The sequence below is a fragment of the Corythoichthys intestinalis genome, chromosome 15 (genome assembly GCF_030265065.1).
Source record: "Corythoichthys intestinalis isolate RoL2023-P3 chromosome 15, ASM3026506v1, whole genome shotgun sequence".
Taxonomy (NCBI): Eukaryota; Metazoa; Chordata; class Actinopteri; order Syngnathiformes; family Syngnathidae; genus Corythoichthys; species Corythoichthys intestinalis.
The window spans coordinates 50,375,551-50,394,469 of record NC_080409.1 but is presented as its reverse complement, the minus strand read 5'-3'; the positions used below and the strand labels follow the sequence as shown (position 1 = coordinate 50,394,469).

At 38.6% G+C, this 18,919-nt stretch overlaps 1 protein-coding gene across 1 annotated transcript in view; it reads left to right on the top strand.

Moving 5' to 3' along the window:
- ivd (isovaleryl-CoA dehydrogenase) overlaps positions 1 to 18,919 on the top strand; it is a 63,281-nt gene that overhangs the window by 33,648 nt on the left and 10,714 nt on the right. The window contains exons 2-10 of the mRNA XM_057859282.1: positions 3,288 to 3,429; positions 7,832 to 7,973; positions 11,207 to 11,296; positions 11,375 to 11,426; positions 11,522 to 11,691; positions 11,776 to 11,869; positions 15,562 to 15,692; positions 15,773 to 15,869; positions 15,957 to 16,050. Of these exons, the coding sequence (XP_057715265.1) occupies positions 3,288 to 3,429; positions 7,832 to 7,973; positions 11,207 to 11,296; positions 11,375 to 11,426; positions 11,522 to 11,691; positions 11,776 to 11,869; positions 15,562 to 15,692; positions 15,773 to 15,869; positions 15,957 to 16,050 (1,012 nt within the window). The remainder of the gene's footprint in view (positions 1 to 3,287; positions 3,430 to 7,831; positions 7,974 to 11,206; positions 11,297 to 11,374; positions 11,427 to 11,521; positions 11,692 to 11,775; positions 11,870 to 15,561; positions 15,693 to 15,772; positions 15,870 to 15,956; positions 16,051 to 18,919) is intronic.

Sequence of the window (18,919 nt, the reverse complement as noted above, 5' to 3'; positions counted from 1 at the left end):
ACTCATGGCTCTGGCTCAACTCATGCCACTAGATTAAAAAAAATAATAATAATAATAATAATAATAATAATACCTAACTGCTGCTGACAGCCGCTACAAACTACGGCCACGTAATGCCACGGTAGATATCCCATGTATAAAGAACTAGATGCAAAATGACAGACTCGGCAGAGTTAGCAGCACATGTATAGATAACTAGATGTGAAATGACAGACTTGCCGGCGTTAGTAAATAACCGCCATCTTAAAGCAGTACACATTCCTGGAAGGCTGTTGTAGCCAACCTTCCAAGCCAACCTAATTATTAGTGGTGTCAACAATAATCGATGCGGCGATGCATCCTGATGCGGGGCATGGAAGATTCGATTTGATGCGGGCAACAAGCCGAATCGATTCAGCGCATTTTAAAATATATAAATATGTTCAAAAATCTTCCCTGCGCAATTCCGGTGATGCAACGGATTTGGTTTCCCCATTTGTATTATTATTATTCTCATGTTTCATGTCTTACACGCGCATAACTCTGGTCAAGTTTCCCACCAACCTCGTCGAAGCCAAAATGTCTCCAGATGTCTGCTCTCAATGTCTTAGGTGCATCAATAATCTTTCTCGCTCCCTCTTTCTCCGCTTCTGCCATTGTTATGTTATGTCCTATCTCTTAGAGGTTAGATCTTGTTAAGCATTCACGTCCGGGTCGGGTCGGGCCGCCGCACCGACTAATAAATTATTTTTAAAAAATGGGATAAAACCGAGAGCAGGCTCTCTGTATTGTGCATTTGCTTGTGCACGCACATGAACGCCGTGGCGCCGCCCGCTTTTTCTTCTCCTCCTCCTGCTGTGGCACTTGCGATTCGTTACGAAAGACACTTTTATTTATGCACACAAAGGCAACACAAATGTGATCCTTTTGAATCTTCTCTGTGTGTCTGCAAAACCGCGTGTTTTTTTTTTTTATATATATTAAACTTTCCCGGCGTTATTTCGTTGTGTAAATGCTTTTATAATAATGATCATAAAAATATGTAGACTATTTAAACATTAAGAAAACTTGCGTTTTTTTTCTGCCAACTGAGAATTCGTTACGAAAGACACTTTTTTTTTATGCAAACAAAGGCAACACAAATGTGATCCTTTTGAATCTTCTCCTCTGTGTGTCTGCAAAATCGCATGTTTTTTTATTATATTAAACTTTCCCAGCGTTATTTCATTGTGTAAATGCTTTTATAATGATTATAAAAATATGTAGACTATTTAAACATTAAGAAAACTAGCGTTTTTTTTCTGCCAACTGAGAATTCGTTATGAAAGACACTTTTTTTTATGCAAACAAAGGCAACACAAATGTGATCCTTTTGAATCTTCTCCTCTGTGTGTCTGCAAAATCGCATGTTTTTTTATTATATTAAACTTTCCCAGCGTTATTTCATTGTGTAAATGCTTTTATAATGATTATAAAAAATATGTAGACTATTTAAACATTAAGAAAACTTAAATTGCTGCTGCTGCGGGGGTTTTTTCCGCGTCACTCCAACAAATAAAAATTTGTTTTAAAAACATTCGGGTTTCTCGGGCTGGGCCTGCAAATCTAGTTAATTGATTGGGCTCGGGCCGTGTCAGGCTTTAATACCAGAGGGCCATGTCGGGTCGGGCTGGATTTTTTAGGCCCGATCTAACCTCCATTGCACATATATTGTGGGCTAGGCCTACATTTTACTTTTGTTCTACATAGCAATTTAGTTGATGTTTTGTTTGCAACTGAACTGATCCCTGGATTGATATTGCCATAAAGATGCTGCTGCACTACAATATTTGTCGTTTTCTTTAATATTTACTTGAATATTTTTATTGATGGGTGGTTGTGACTAAAATACAGTGACTGTTATTACTGATTTTGCACAGGAGTTCAGATGTTGCACTGTGTGAAAGGCTGCTACTGTGTGTAAAAAAAATAAAATAAAAAAAAAGAGAAAGCCCTGGTCTCATTCAAAGCACGAATTAAATGCTGTTATCTGTTATATATATATATATATATATATATATATATATATATAAATTATTAAATTGTGCGGGTTTGCGTTGGTCATCATAGGAAACAGTGCAAAACACTACCGCTTTTGTCCACCGGCGTCGCTAAAATCGACCAAAATTAAAAAAGCGACCAAGTGTTTTAAGTAGCATCTGTTTTATAATTATCTCATTCACAGCCATTGACCGTGACAGAGTGTTGAGTGGTCTTAAGGCAAATGTTTATTCTTTGCATTCCTGGATAGTTACGAGATCATTAACATGTTTGTATTTTCTTGTGTATATTGATATAATTTGCGTTATATTCAAATATTGCAATTTAAATTTGCTAATAAAATCAAGACTAGGGCTGCAGCTATCGATTATTTTAGTAGTCGATGAATCGATGAACTAGTTCGAATAATCGAGTAATCACGTAAGTAACATGAAAAATTTAAATACCTAAGCTGAACCTCAAATGGTATAAAAATAAAATAAAATAAGGATCTATGTACAACAAAGGAACAATGCTTAATTTACATAGCAAAAGTTCGCTTTTTTTTTTACAATGTTCTTAAGAGTTAAGACACATATTCCCTCACAAAAAAAAAACGGTTAAATATATGTATAAACTATATTATGAATTCATTAAATATATATATATTAGGTCATACAAAAACTTGGCTTATGTTGGTCTTAACATGGAGCAAGCTGGATTCAGCCACGTGAAATGAGGCAGACTAGAGGGCAGTGTATCCACCCAAATCAATAAAACTAAATGCAAACACTTTCAAAATAAACCATTACAACACCACTTTAATAAAACGAATACTCGAAGCAGAAAAATTTAACAGTCTTTCTTTCTAATCGAAAATTCAAGCTAATCCATTAATCTTTGCAGCACTAATCCAGACATTTATTCGTGAAATTTTCAAAATGTTTCTTTAGTAGTTTTTGAAAATAAAGGTTTGAATCGAACGGTGTATGGCCTGAACTAATACATATTAAAGTTGGTATAAATCAATACAGATTTATTTTGCATTAATCATTTAGCCTATCAATTGATTAGGTTCATATTCGTGAGAAATGTAGCTCTGACCCCCGTTCACCCAATCTGTTTGGTCTTATAAATGCAGCAAAAAGTGTACATGCAGGTTATGCTGTTATATTGTATCTACTATGTAAATCATATATTTGTAATAATCGTGAACTGACCTCTCCGGTGTCCAGCAGAGGTTCCAGAGTGACAATGCCTTTGCTTTTACTCTCGTTGTCGCTGAGCAGGTCATCCTCCGATTCCACTGCAGAGGAACCGGTGGAGGAGACTGAGGAGGTGGACAGCTTTCTACTTAGGCTGCCGTCTCCCGTCTCGCCTTGCCCCCAGTCTTCCTGCTGCATCGCCCGCGAGAAGCCGCTCCCATCTGGGGTGATGGTCACCTGCGGTACCCGTGGCGTTTCCATCACAGTGCCGAATGCGCGCGCCGGTTCCATTCGCTCGACTCACTATGGGAGTTCATCGCAACTCTGTGGAACTCCGTTGTCCAAATTAAAAAAAAAAAAAAAGTCAGCCTCAAGTGGTGGGAGTTCCTACGTTCCTTTGGGTGGCGTTGAACGCATCCTGGCGGAATACAACAGTAGCCTTCGAGGCTTGTGTTGCCTTCAGGGGTTTTGGGTTCGTGCGGTAGATTTTTTTTTTTAAATATTTAAACAGCCCACACAACTTCCTCGTTGCTTCTATGTAAGCATCTGAACTCAGTTGAGTGTTGCTGCGCGATGCGCGTTCATGGACTACACGCCTGCGCACTCAGCACAATGACTGCTGCGTGCATAGATATTATATATGTTTGAACTAGATGTTTGGTGCCAGCTGTAAGACAACAGGAACGACCACCGTCATTCGTCGGCCATTTTGCGTCGGAGCTGTTTGCAAATCAGGGTCTACTGTATTTTGAAATACAGGGATCACTCGTTTTTCGCGGCCCACCCCCTCGAAAATAAAAAATCCGCGAAGATGAGGCACAGTTCCTAACATATAACATTACTACGCTGCAAAAACACACCTTCTTAAAACTAGCTAAATTCCCTTGTTTTCAGTGTAAAACTATGGAAATAAGTGAAATTATCTGCTAGCACTTCAAGTATATTTCACTCAAATTTCTTGAAATAAAAAAATAGCTATCTGAAAATAAGCTTAACAGCCTAGTTTTGAGCAGTAAATCATTGTACTTCATCTAACCATTGTGCCGAAGCATGCTTACTTGACATCACTTGTCCAAATGTCCGTGTTGAAACTCAACTAATCGGCATGTTTTTCACAAAGAATGGTGGTCGTATAAACTGCATTATTTTTTTATCCGGGGCTTGGGCTCTCCGGTCACTTCGTAAAAAAAATAAATAAATAAAAAATCTCTCGTCCGGCATCCCCTCCCGCCTGTGCCCTTCAGTCCATCAAGCCGCCGTAGTGCACGATGTGTGTTGAACCGGAGATGAGTTGCGGCAGCAGCTACGTTCAAACCGCTGTTATATCCGCCCACCCCGGCCGTCTCGCCGCGGCGTATTCGGGGCATGGCTCTGCTCCAGACGGAGGCGCCCGCTTCGCGTCCCGCACACCTATTATATATATATATATATATATATATATATATATATATATATATATATATATATATATATATATATATTATAATAATAATATCATATATTATTATTAGGGCTGTCAAAATTATCGCGTTAACGTGCGGTAATTAATTTTTTTAATTAATCACGTTAAAATATTTGACGCAATTAACGCACATGTCCCGCTCAGACAGTATTCTGCCTTTTGGTAAGTTTTACTGCAAGGCTTTTTGCGCTGTCTAACAGCTAACTCTTGTGGTCGTTTTGCGACATGGTTTATTTTTTTCTTGCCAGTTCAATATGGCTGTACGATGTCTCGGGCTGACGCCTACGTTGTAATGTTGTGCTTATATGATCCTTGGACAAGATTCATCCGTAAGTATGGTTGTTGTAAAGAATGTACATATTATGTTAGTAAGCGAAAATGTTCTATTTTTTGTATGAGATGCTTTTTGTTTATGTTTAGTGAACTTGTATAGCATGCTAAGCTAACGTTGTTGCTAATGCAATGCTTGTGTACTTTTTTTTTTGTAGTTTTATGACGGTCTAAAGAGGACAATGGTTTGAGGCTATTTTATTAATAAATCAGATGAAAAAGGAAGAAGTCTGATTATTAAGGCGTCGTTCACTAGCTGTCTAGCTTTGGAAAAAGTAGACGCTTCGGAGTGAGGACAGCATAGACAGATTTAAATGACAGTAGAGTGAAATGCCCACTACAGTCCTTATGTACCGTATATTGAATGTATATATCCATCTTGTGTCTTATCTTTCCATTCCAATAATTTATTTTACAGAATATATATATATAATTTACAGAAAAATATGGCATATTTTATAGATGGTTTGAATTGCGATTAATTGCGATTAATTACGATTAATTTTTAAGCTGTAATTAACTCGATTAAAAATTTTAATCATTTGACAGCCCTAATTATTATATATTATTATACTACTATTATATATAGTAGTATACTATAATAATATTGCTAGATTTTTTTTAAAGAATTGTTTTGAATAATGTTGGAAAGGCAAAGTCAGTGTTCTGAATCAGTTTACTTTCCATTCTTTAGCACTAGTTAATGCTATCAGCATTTAACGTCATTGTTTATTCGTGATTAATTATTGTTAATTACATGATTATTTGTACTTTAATAAAGAATTTAAGTGTTCCAAAATAGTTTTGTGAATTAATAAGCATCAGCAAAAATTTCATTGCTAAATTAGTAAAAAAAAAAAAAAAAAAACTAGTCGGCTGACTAATCAGGAGAAAATTTGTCGTTTAGGACAGCCCTAGTGTACCAGAACATGTTTCCTCCACACCCTTCTTACCTTTTTAACCCCTGACCCATGAAAAGGACCCCTGGATATGTTCGCCTTAGGCCCCAAAATTGCCAAGTCCGCCACTGGATACGTGTGTGCACGCGTAGCTGTACATAAATACTAAGCTTGAGAACGATAAACCGATACGACCGGATATCCAGTTTTACAGGTGAGAGATACAGCTGTATCGATAGTAAAGTAACCATTCGACAGTAATTAGCCATTAAATATTCAATGAACCGATAGTAGAGATAGAATTCGGCTATCGCGAGCACACGAATCAGCTTCTAATGCCTAGTTCAATGCATTACTTAATGGGATAATAATTTAGCTTTTACTTCACATGCTGCGCTTGTGTCATTCACCACACAGCGCACTTAGATTGAGACCGCACGCATGATATAATATGGACAAGCACAACTCACGGTCGTGGTTGCCTCAGAAGAACCGCTACTAGTCGACGTCATTACCCGATCGTCACGGGCGTGTCATAACAACGCGAGAGCTAACAAAACCACTGTACCGACACCAGCGACGTGCAGCGATTGATTTTCAACGCACCCAGGAAAACAAAAGTCGGACTTTGAAGTGAGGAAGGCAGCCAGATCTGTTCATGTGGGACAGAGTTAGTGTGAAGTGTGGATCAGTACAGAGATCGTGAGTTTATAAACCTGAAAAATAACCCACTACAATGGTGGAAAGGGCAACATGACCCTCTGGAGATTTTTTTCCCCCACGAAACGCAGTCTGCGTAAACATGAACATGTGGATTAGTTGATCTTCCTCAAGAAACAATCTGCCCTTCAAAAAAGATATGGACAGTGATGAGGAGTAAAAAAAAATGTGGAAACACAGGCATAAGTGAAAGACTTTGCTGTGTATAAGGTTAAAGTAATGATTATTGACCTTTCTGTCTAAAATGCCATATTTTTATTCCCCCAATTATACCAGTGGTAAAGCATAATTTATTATTTATTTATGATAACATTGCAGGTTTAATTTTTTTTCTAGAGCTGCTGCATATAATTAATATTTTTTGTTTGTAAGATGTTTACGTTCAAAGTTTGCACTTAAATTACTTACCTCTTGTGTTCAAAACACCAGGAAATACAGTAATTGAATCACTGCACTTTATTGTTGTCTGTCACTGGAGTTTTATTATCAATCCCATCCAACAAAATGACGGTCATACAGTAAGCTTTAATTTTTTTTTCATAAAAAAATAAAACATAACATTGGTATGAAATTTTGTTGTTTAATTTTGCTATTAGAAATGTGTTCTTTTTTTTTTATATGTTTAAAATACTGTATGAACACACACAACAAATGTTTACTATCGTATCGTTTTCACTCTGTATCGAACCGTATCGTTCTTAAACTGTATCGAATCGCTTGGCCATAAATATGTATCGTTTTTTAATTGAATCGCAACCTGTGTATCTAGATACATATCGAATCGGCTTCATGCCAGAGATTCCCAACCCTAATAAATACATAGATGTAAAAAAAAAAGTATGCATAAATGTTTGTAGAACTCTTTTATTTTTATAACATGATACTTATAACAAGATTAATAAATCAGCAATGCACCGAGAGCGCGAAAGTAGCAAGGGATCGCTGTATTTTTGTTTAAAACTATAAAGTCTGGACTCAATTATATCATAATGGTGTATGGCAGCATTCGTTCAATCGCTGCCAGCCCCCAGTCAAAATGGTTTAAACGTCGTTTCCCACATCATCCTCTAGAGGGCGATAGTGCACTGCCGCACTCTACACAGCGTAGAAGAAAAGCCGTGTCAATTTGTCGTAGTGTTGAAAAAGTGAGCTCTCCAGTGTTATTGCACAAGAACGTTCTATCCCGCTTAATTTACACAGTCCTTTCACGCGTCTAGGAGGAACACAATGTTTGCCGTCAGAAGCGCTCTCCGCCTCAGTCCGAAGCTTTACATTCCCGCTTTGGCAAGGCGAGGATGCGCCGGAGCTGCAACCCCGGTGGACGATGTGGTGAACGGGCTGACAGACGAGCAGATTCAGGTTAGCCAAAACTACAAATGTCGCAAGTTTGCTTCTTGAAACAGGACATATTTAATGTGACGTCTTCTCATGAGCCAAACTGGCAATATAAAACAATTTGTTAATGGACGCAGCCCGCGTGACAAGATGACATAACATCTAACTTGTTACACTCAAGACCTTGGGAGTATCTGAGCTAACATAATACAACATAATTGCTTATTTGTATTGGAAAACGTTTTAAACTACAGCCTAGCTTAGGCATTTTTGTGTATATTTATTGTGCAAGGTGACACCGTGTCAATGGATTTGTAAGCGGTGAAGTGGGTGGCCTTCATGACATACACTTGATTGGATGGCAGTCTGCCCTGCTGCTTAAAGTTGATTTCTGTCTAAAATAGTTTAGAACATCTTTCACATTGGAGATTATTTTTAGAATGAATGCACTTTTCCTTACTTGTGTGTTATAATTACCAAACCATATCGTAAAAAAGAGTTGGATGCAAAACTGAAACATATCTCCTCAGGTAGGCGAATTATCTAAAATATTGTGAATTAAAAATATAGTTATCCATCTGTATAAATGCAGGGTTGATTTTGATTTAGTACTACAGTTAATAGTGGAGCTCAATAGATGCATGCGTACGTAATCTAATGTTGTGGCAACCTACCGTAATTCCTCCAATACAGGTTCATCTCAATATACAACGGTGGTTTTTAAATTTTCGTCTTTGTCTTATTTTTGTACAATAATACTCATTATTCTTAGTCATATTTTAGTCATTTCAAAATGTGTCTTCATCTAGTTTTTGTTCAAAGAAAACGCGGATGAAATTCGTCTAGTTTTAGTTGACGTTTACTCACAATGTTTTCGGCTGTAAAATTCAAAAGTTTTACTCCAAATATACAGTGCCCTACATAATTATTGGATTTATAATAATTTTGTGGTTTTTAGCTTCTAATAATTTTTTTTTCCTAAATAATATGGGACCTTAATGGGGAAAAAAAAGAGAAAAATCCAACCTTCAATACAAGTGCATTTTATTCAGTGGGGAAAAAATCCCACGTAAAGAAATAATTATTTGACATCAAATAATGTGTGTCACAATTATTAGCACCCCTGGTGTTAATACTTTGTACAACCCCCTTTTCCCAACAAAACAGCACCTAATCTTCTCCTATAATGTTTCACAAGATGGGAAAAGACAGAAAGAGGGATCTTCAGCCATTCCTCTTTGCAGAATCTCTCTAAATCATCCAGAGACCTGGGTCCTCTCCTCTGTGCTCTCCTCTTCAGCTCACCCCACAGGTTTTCAATGGGGTTGAGGTCTGGGGACTGAGATGGCCATGGGAGGAGCTTGATTATGTGTCTGGTGAACCATTTCTGTGTAGATTTGGCCATATGTTTAGGGTCATTGTCTTGCTGAAAGACCCAGTGACGACCCATCTTCAGCTTTCGGGCAGAGGGCAACAGATTTTGATTTCAAATGTCCTGGTATTTCAAAGCATTCATGATGCCATGCACCCTAACAAGGTTCCCAGAGCCTTTGGAAGCGAAACAGCCCCACAGCATCACAGACCTACCCCCACACTTCACAGTGGGTATGAGGTGCTGTCTACACGCCAACAAGCTGTTGGCATGCACGGAGAAAACCTTTCCTCACTCACAATCATAAACGCAAACGTCTGGAGTTCGCCAAGCGGTATTGGGGCTTCAACTGGGACCGTGTGCTTTGGTCAGATGAGACCAAGACTGAGCTTTTTGGCAACAAACACTCTAAGCGGGTCTGGCGTGCCACGAAAGATCCCCATGCTGAAAAGCACCTCATACCCACTGTGAAGTATGGGGGTGGGTCAGTGATGCTGTGGGGCTGTTTCACTTCCAAAGGCCCTGGGAACCTTGTTAGGGTGCATAGCATCATGAATGCTTTGAAATACCAGGACATTTTAAAAATAATTTAAAACGGACCGAGAGTAAACATCCACCACAACTCATGCCTGTAGTGTAGATTAAAAAAACGCAGAGAGCCGCTATAAACAACACCCAGTTGCTACAAACTTCACCCACGTTGCTACAAACTACGCCAACATAATGCTACGGTAGATATCACGTATACAGAACTAGATGCGAAATGACAGACTCGAATTGTGTGGTGCCCCAACATTCCCACCTCTACTCCTGTCTGCTTGTATGTACTAAAACGTTCGTCTTGTTTCTATTTCCACCTAAATCTGGCATTAGAACGCAGTTTGTGTTTGAGTTTATCACATTGAAAGCATCCACGACTCTCTACCTGGCCCGGCCCCCTACGGGAAGCCGTGGCGCAATGTCCGTAGCAGCTGTCTTGTCAACTGATAGTGAAGTCTGAGTACACATAAAATGTCACACATTGTAAACGTGACGGAAACTATTGCGCATTTTTGTCTCGTTCTTGTCAAAACTGGCATTCGTCACGTTATGTTTTAAGTAGGGCTGTCAAAATTATCGCGTTAACCCGCGGTAATTAATTTTTTAAATTAATCACGTTGAAATATTTGACGCAATTAACGCACATGTCCCGCTCAGACAGTATTCTGCCTTTTGGTAAGTTTTACAGCAAGGCTTTTTGTGCTGTCTAACAGCGAACTCCTGTGGTCGCTTTGCGACATGGTTTATTGTTTTCTTGCCAGTTCAATATGGCTGCACGACGTCTCGGGCTGACGCCTACGTTGTAATGTTGTGCTTATATGATCCTTGGACAAGATTTGTCAGTAAGTATGGTTGTTGTAAAGAAAATCAGATGAAAAAGGAAGAAGTCTGATTATTAAGGCGTCGTTCACTAGCTGTCTAGCTTTGGAAAAAGTAGACGCTCCGGAGTGAGGACAGCATAGACAGATTAAAATGACAGTAGAGTGAAATGCCCACTACAGTCCTTATGTACCGTATGTTTAATGTATATATCCATCTTGTGTCTTATCTTTCCATTTCAACAATTTATTTTACAGAATATATATATATATAATTTACAGAAAAATATTGCATATTTTATAGATGGTTTGAGTTGCGCTTAATTGCGATTAATTACGATTAATTTTTAAGCTGTAATTAACTCAATTAAAATTTTTAATTGTTTGACAGCCCTAGTTTTAAGTCTTCCAAAACACGTTTTTAACTCGTTATCGTCTCGTCATCGTCATGAAAAAAGCGTTCGTTCTCGTCATCGTTGACCAATACAACATTGGTCATAAATGCTTGTTTTCTTTGTCTTGCACAGCTCAGGCAAAGTGTTCGTAAATTCTGTGCAGAAAAACTTGCACCCCATGCTGCTGAGATAGACAAGAAGAATGAGTTTGCAGGGATGCGGGTGAGTTTCAAGGCTTTTTATAGTGTTTGACTATTACGGCAATGATGCACTGTGATGAGGTTGTTATGTTGTGTCCAGGAATTCTGGAAAGACATGGGTGACATGGGGCTGCTCGGCATAACAGCACCAGGTACATCCTTTCTTTTTGTCATCCGACATTTTGAGTGACACGCTTGGACCATAAAAGGAACTTTGTTGTTTTTTCTTCGCCTGTGTGTCTTCCAGTGGAATACGGAGGCACTGGATTGGGCTACCTTGATCACGTCATCGTAATGGAGGAAATTTCTCGCGTGTCGGCTGCCATCGCTCTCAGCTACGGCGCCCATTCCAACTTGTGTGTCAATCAGATGGTGCGCCACGCCAATGACAAACAGAAAGAGAAGTACATGCCAAAGGTTCGCACATATGCATGTTTTGCTTTTGGAAAAGACTAACTAAAGAAAGTTAATGTTGATCTGAGTTTTGTGGTTTATTTGCAGTTACTGACTGGAGAGCATGTGGGCGCTTTGGCCATGAGTGAGCCGAATGCTGGCTCTGATGTCGTGTCTATGAAACTCAAGGCAAAGAAGCAAGGTACTGTAATTTCCCTAATATAATGTGCACTTTTTTTCCCCAAAATCAACTTGTAAAATCATGGTGTGCATTCTAAATGGGTACATGGATGGAGACAGAAATATATATATATAATATATATAATGTATAATATAATGTATATATTAGGGCTGTCAAACGATTAAAATTTTTAATCGAGTTAATTACAGCTTAAAAATTAATTAATCATAATTAATCACAATTAATCGCAATTCAAACCATCTATAAAATATGCCGTATTTTTCTGTAAATTATATATATATATTGTAAAATAATTTGTTGGAATGGAAAGATCAGACACAAAATGGATATATACATTCAACATACGGTACATATGGACTGTAGTGGGCATTTCACTCCGAAGCGTCTACTTTTCCCAAAGCTAGACAGCTAGTGAACGACGCCTTAATAATCAGACTTCTTCCTTTTTCATCTGATTTATTAATAAAATGGCCTCAAACCACTGTCCTCTTTAGACCGTAGTGAAACTACAAAAAAACAGTACACAAGCATTGCATTAGCAACAACGTTAGCTTAGCACGCTATACAGGTTCACTAAACATAAACAAAAAGCGTCTCATACAAAAAATAGAACATTTCGCTTACTAACATAATATGTACATTCTTTACAACAACCATACTTACTAGGAGTGGGAACCTCAGGGCACCTCACGATACGATACGATTCGCGATACAAGGCTCACGATAACGATTATATCACGATACAGCGATTATCGATATATTGGTCAGAAATTGGATACATGACATTCTACGATACAACTGTTGAAACAAAAAAAGATTTAAAAATAGAAAAAATACTGTTTAAGTCATTTATTAAACAGTGACACCTTTTCTGTGCAACATTGCTGTAAAATATAAATCTACTGCAAATTGTGCCCCCGCACATATAGAGGAAACCAACCACGACCACTGATATCCGATAGCTTGGAGAGATCATGATGAATGGCACCCTTAATTTCTTTAAAGTTTTAAATCTTAAAAAAAATAAATAAATAAAAAGTGCCGTAGGTGTCAGCAGTTGAGCTTGGAGTGGGGCAATGATAAAATTGGTGGGTCTTTTCTTCGTATATGACCTTTGTTGCTTGGTTTGAGCACTTCCGCTATCTGCTTCAGCATTTAAGATGTCAGAGTTGCTCAGTCACAGTCTTCCTCACCTTAAAAACAACAAAATAAAACAAAAAATATTAGCTACTTCATAGCGTTTGAGTTGAAATCCTGATTTTTTTTTTTTTGTGTTGGAAGTATTGAATTAAAAAAAATATGAATTAAATGTATAGAAATTAAAAATTCAATAATTACCTATTTTTAATATGTAGGCTACATCAATAATTACCTATTTTTAATATGTAGGCTACATTAATTATCATGCACATCACTTTATATATCTTGGAACCTATTCAAACCATTTTTATAGCTTATTGTATCAAAATGACAGTAATAACAGTTTGTGTAGTAAACTAGATGGAAATTGGTTCTCAAATAATATCAAATAAATCGGTAAATTCATGTGGGCTTGTTCAATATTCATTTTAATCCAGTTTAGGGTCCTGGTTATTTTTATATCATTCAACACCAAATGTCATCAAAATAATACATGTAAATTAAAAAGTCAATTACATTGCAAAACTTTCTTACCTCAAGTGATGAAAGCGAAGCTCACAAACTTAGGTGTCCACTACGTCACCAGCTCCCAGTGAAACTTATTTTTCTTAGACAATTCTTGCATACAGCAAAGTCCTTGTTCACCTTACTTCCTTTCTTGTTGGTGTAAAATCTAAAGTGTGTCCCCATGTGTGATTTGTAGCAATATTTTTCTCATTTTTTCCTCCACCGTTCTCACGGAGCTTTTTTATTTTTTCAACCCACTTGGAGCGTCCTCTCTTCTTCTCTAGACAACTTGTGCGCACTTTACCCTCACCGCCACTCCCGAGCGCCCCTAGTGGACCGCCAAGGAATTGCTCAACAAACATTGAGCAGTTTACAGCATCCATACTCCATTGTATGGACAATATGTTAAATAAAAGTATCGATTCTTGGCGTTATATCGCTGTATCGAGATATTGTCACACTCTTAATACTTACGGACAAATCTTGTCCAAGGATCATATAAGCACAACATTACAATGGAGGCGTCAGCCCGAGACGTCGTGCAGCCATATTGAACTGGCAAGAAAGCAATAAACCATGTCGCAAAGCGACCACAAGAGTTCGCTGTTAGACAGCAGTAAAAACCTTGCTGTAAAACTTGGCAAAAGGCAGAATACTGTCTGAGCGGGACATGTGCGTTAATTGCGTCAAATATTTTAACGTGATTAATTTTAAAAATTAATTACCGCGCGTTAACGCGATAATTTTGACAGCCCTAATCACAATATATCAACTTTTCGATATTTTGTCACAACTCTACTAGGGCTGCAGCTATCGAATATTTTAATAATCGAGTAATCGACTGAAAATTCTATCGATTAATCGGATAAAACAAATATATTTTTAGGTGAAGAGCAATTATACATATACATGAGAAAACAAGACATTTCATCTAATCTTGAACCATTTTCAGTCAATCAATGTCTTTATTTTCGATGTATATTGTTGAAAACAGCCAACAATTGCATCTAAGATGTAACTAGAATTTTAAAAAAAAAGACTAATTCACTGCTTTCACTCAAAAAACTTTTAGATCTTATTAAAATATATATATGTATATATATCTTACCTAAAAATGCCGTTACGCTTGATAACACACATCACTTATAAGTTAGGATTTTTTCCCCACGTGTTTCAATTGAATTTCTCTTTGTGTCAAGCCATTTTTAAGTTCTAGTTAAGTTTTAAGTTAGTCTAAACTGTAAGTCCTGATAGGATTTTGAGTTTTTGCAGTGTTCAAAATAAATGTATGATACAGGCTGTATTGGAGCACATTAGGGACCAGTGCTACTTGGTGTTTTATCCAGCAATGACTACTGAGCTAAAATTGATAGTTAGCATGATTAAGTTTTTATTTTACACCCTCATCACTCCACAATGCTATGTTATGTTAAAGCCTGTATGTAAGACACGTTAGCCACGCATCGACAGTGGTCATAATTAATTGAAACCTAGCCCTCCGCAGGGCTAACGTTACGTGAGCTAGTAGCGACAGTAACGTTAATCTTATTTATTAGTGCTTAGTGCTCTTTATTAGCGCTTAGCGCTGTACTGCTTTAAGATGGCGGCTGTTTACAAACGCTGCCCAGACGCGGCCGAGTCTGTCATTTGGCATCTAGTTCAACATACATGTGATCTCTATGAGACGCACCAGACGCTACCTGTTACCAATGTAGCATTGTGCGGGCTAGTATTTAGCAACGTCAGCGTCGTTTGTGGCGGCTGTCGGCTGCGGTAAGTTTTTTTTTTTTTTTTTTTTCCCCTTCTTCCTCTCCGCACGTGACAGCGCGTTGTCCCGCATTAAAAGTAGTCCTAGCAAAACGTGATGCTTAGAGCTGTCAAAATAAACGATTACTCGAGGTGAATAAAATTACTCGGATCAGTTTTTAAACTCGAGTTACTCGAGTTGCTCGAGTACTCGTATCAGCTCTAAACTCAACCACACATGGAGGAACAAGTGTCAGCGCCAGCTTACCCACAGTTTTTCTCCATGTGTTGCACACCAGGTGACTCATATATTCTGAACGGTAACAAGTTCTGGATTACAAACGGGCCAGACGCTGATGTCCTGATTGTATACGCCAAGACAGACCCAGAGGCCTTTCAGAGAGGCATCACCCCATTCATTATTGAGAAGGTGTGTGAACCGCTTTTATTTTTTGAAAGATCCTGTGTGCTGTTGTGGTCCTTACCCTTCCATGTCATCTTGTCCTACAGGGGATGCCGGGGTTCTCTACAGCACAGAAGCTGGACAAACTGGGAATGAGGGGGTCCAACACATGTGAGCTGATTTTTGAAGACTGCAAAGTCCCAGGTGTGTTTTCTAGAAGCTTTAGTGATTGGTTGGGGGGACAAAAGCTTCTGGTTTTGAGTTATATATATTTTTTCTCTCCATTTTTAGAAGAGAACATGTTAGGTTCATTAAACAAAGGGGTATATGTAATGATGAGCGGTCTGGATCTGGAGAGACTGGTGCTTGCAGCTGGACCTGTGGGGTCAGTACTTCATTGGGTATGAATTTTACAGGTAGTCCCCAAGTTTTGACGTATTCGACTTATGTGATTTCGACTTTACGACGCCAGACTCTCGTCCGCCATTTTATTTATTTTTTTGGTCGCATATACAGTGCCATGCAAAAGTATTCGGCCCCCATTGAATCTTTCAACCTTTCGCCACATTTCAGGCTTCAAACGTAAAGATATGAAATTTAATTTTTTTGTCAAGAATCAACAACAAGTGGGACACAATCGTGAAGTGGAACAACATTTATTGGATAATTTAAACTTTTTTAACAAATAAAAAACTGAAAAGTGGGGCGTGCAATATTATTCGGCCCCTTTACTTTCAGTGCAGCAAACTCACTCCAGAAGTTCAGTGAGGATCTCTGAATGATTCAATGTTGTCCTAAATGACCGATGATGATAAATAGAATCCACCGGTGTGTAATCAAGTCTCCGTATAAATGCACCTGCTCTGTGATAGTCTCAGGGTTCTGTTTAAAGTGCAGAGAGCATTATGAAAACCAAGGAACACACCAGGCAGGTCCGAGATACTGTTGTGGAGAAGTTTAAAGCCAGATTTGGATACAAAAAGATTTCCCAAGCTTTAAACATCTCAAGGAGCACTGTGCAAGCCATCATATTGAAATGGAAGGAGCATCAGACCACTGCAAATCTACCAAGACCTGGCCGTCCTTCCAAACTTTCTTCTCAAACAAGGAGAAAACTGATCAAAGATGTAGCCAAGAGGCCCATGATCACTATGGATGAACTGCAGAGATCTACAGCTGAGGTGGGAGAGCCTGTCCATAGGACAACAATCAGTCGTACACTGCACAAATCTGGCCTTTATGGAAGAGTGGCAAGAAGAAAGCCAATTCTCAAAGATATCCATAAAAAGTCTCGTTTAAAGTTTGCCACAAGCCACCTGGGAGACACACCAAACATGTGGAAGAAGGTGCTCTGTTCAGATGAAACCAAAATTGAACTTTTTGGCCACAATTAAGCCTGAACGATATATCGTTTAAACATCGCCATCGCGATGTGCGTGTGCGCAATAGTCCCATCGCAAGCACGTGCGATAGTTTTTCTTTTTTTTGATCCACATACGCCTCACTTTCTGGTCTGCGCACAGCCTCCTACCCTCCCTCTCCCAGCCTTTTGATCCTCTCAGTCACTGCGGCACAACAATGGCTTTGATCTGGCCAAAGAAGCAGACTTCACACGGACATCTGTCAATCATCGTTTAACTTGTTAAACAGTTGCAAGGAAGCCGCGCTGGAATGAATGTGTGTACCGTGGGGACGTTGGAGACATTTAAATGCCAGAAGTGATCATGAGTTTGAAATTTCTACATGTCACTTCAACGGTCACAGCTAAAGTAGATAAACAGAAGCATTTAATAAAGCCAAGCATTTATCTGCTACAGTACTTTATTCTTGTTCAAAAATGATTTGGTTGGACAGTTATGTTTAAAACTTATCATAATTATGAAATTTGAAGTGCTTAAAAACCATTTATTTATATAAATTTTTTAAATCACTTTGGGGGGGGGGGAGTGAGAAAAAAAACGTCTTATACACGGTGACCCAAAAAAAAGTTTACACTGCCATAATACAACTTAAATGCCATGTTTATTCAGCTTAGAATTAGAATTGAATCACAAATTATACATTCTTGTAAAGAACATGTACAGTACACTCTATTTTTCAATGTGTCCTCCCTTAAGTGTCACAACAGCCTCCAGGCGCCTGCGGAACGCTTCTTTATGTAGGATGCTGTCATCTTTTCCCAAGATCTAACAATGGACCTCTCCAAGGCTGCCACAGAAGTTTGTGGCTTCTTACAGGCACTGTCCTCCACAGTTGCCCATATGCTATAATCCAGGGGATTGAGATCTGGACTCTGGGGTGGCCACATATCACCTTGTCAATCAACTTTTTGGTCCGCACAGATCGGCACTTCCAGACCCAGGTTTTCGTGAGGCTGTTCCAATATCTTTCAGCTTCTTTTTAACTTTGTAGACTTTTTTTTGGGTCAACCTGTATGTATCTCTTTCCAATGCTAAATCTGAATAAATACATTGGGCACAAAAAACACACACAAAAAAAAAAATTTTAAATGGGGGGGGTGGGCTACTTCGCGGTTTTTCACTTATCGCGGCGGGTTCTGGTCCCCATTAACCGCGAAAAACAAGGGATGACTGTACACTGTGGTGATCTAAAGTCTTTCCAAACAGCTATTGGTCATCTTGTGAAAATATCTTGAAAAAATATATATATAATTTTTTTTTTTTAATATCGCAATATTATATCGCAAACCCCAAAAAAATCGCAGCAATAGTTTTTCCCAATATCGTTCAGGCCTAGCCACAATGCAAAACGATATGTTTGGCGTAAAAGCAACACAGCTCATCACCCTGAACACACCATCCCCACTGTCAAACATGGTGGTGGCAGCATCATGGTTTGGGCCTGCTTTTCTTCAGCAGGGACAGGGAAGATGGTTAAAACTGACGGGAAGATGGATGCAGCCAAATACAGGAACATTCTGGAAGAAAACCTGTTGGTATCTGCACAAGACCTGAGACCGGGATGGAGATTTATCTTCCAACAGGACAATGATCCAAAACATAAAGCCAAATCTACAATGGAATGGTTCCAAAATAAACGTATCCAGGTGTTAGAATGGCCAAGTCAAAGTCCAGACCTGAATCCAATCGAGAATCTGTGGAAAGAGCTGAGGACTGCTGTTCACAAACACTCTCCATCCAACCTCACTGAGCTCGAGCTGTTTTGCAAGGAAGAATGGGCAAGAATGTCAGTCTCTCGATGTGCAAAACTGATAAACATACCCCAAGCGACTT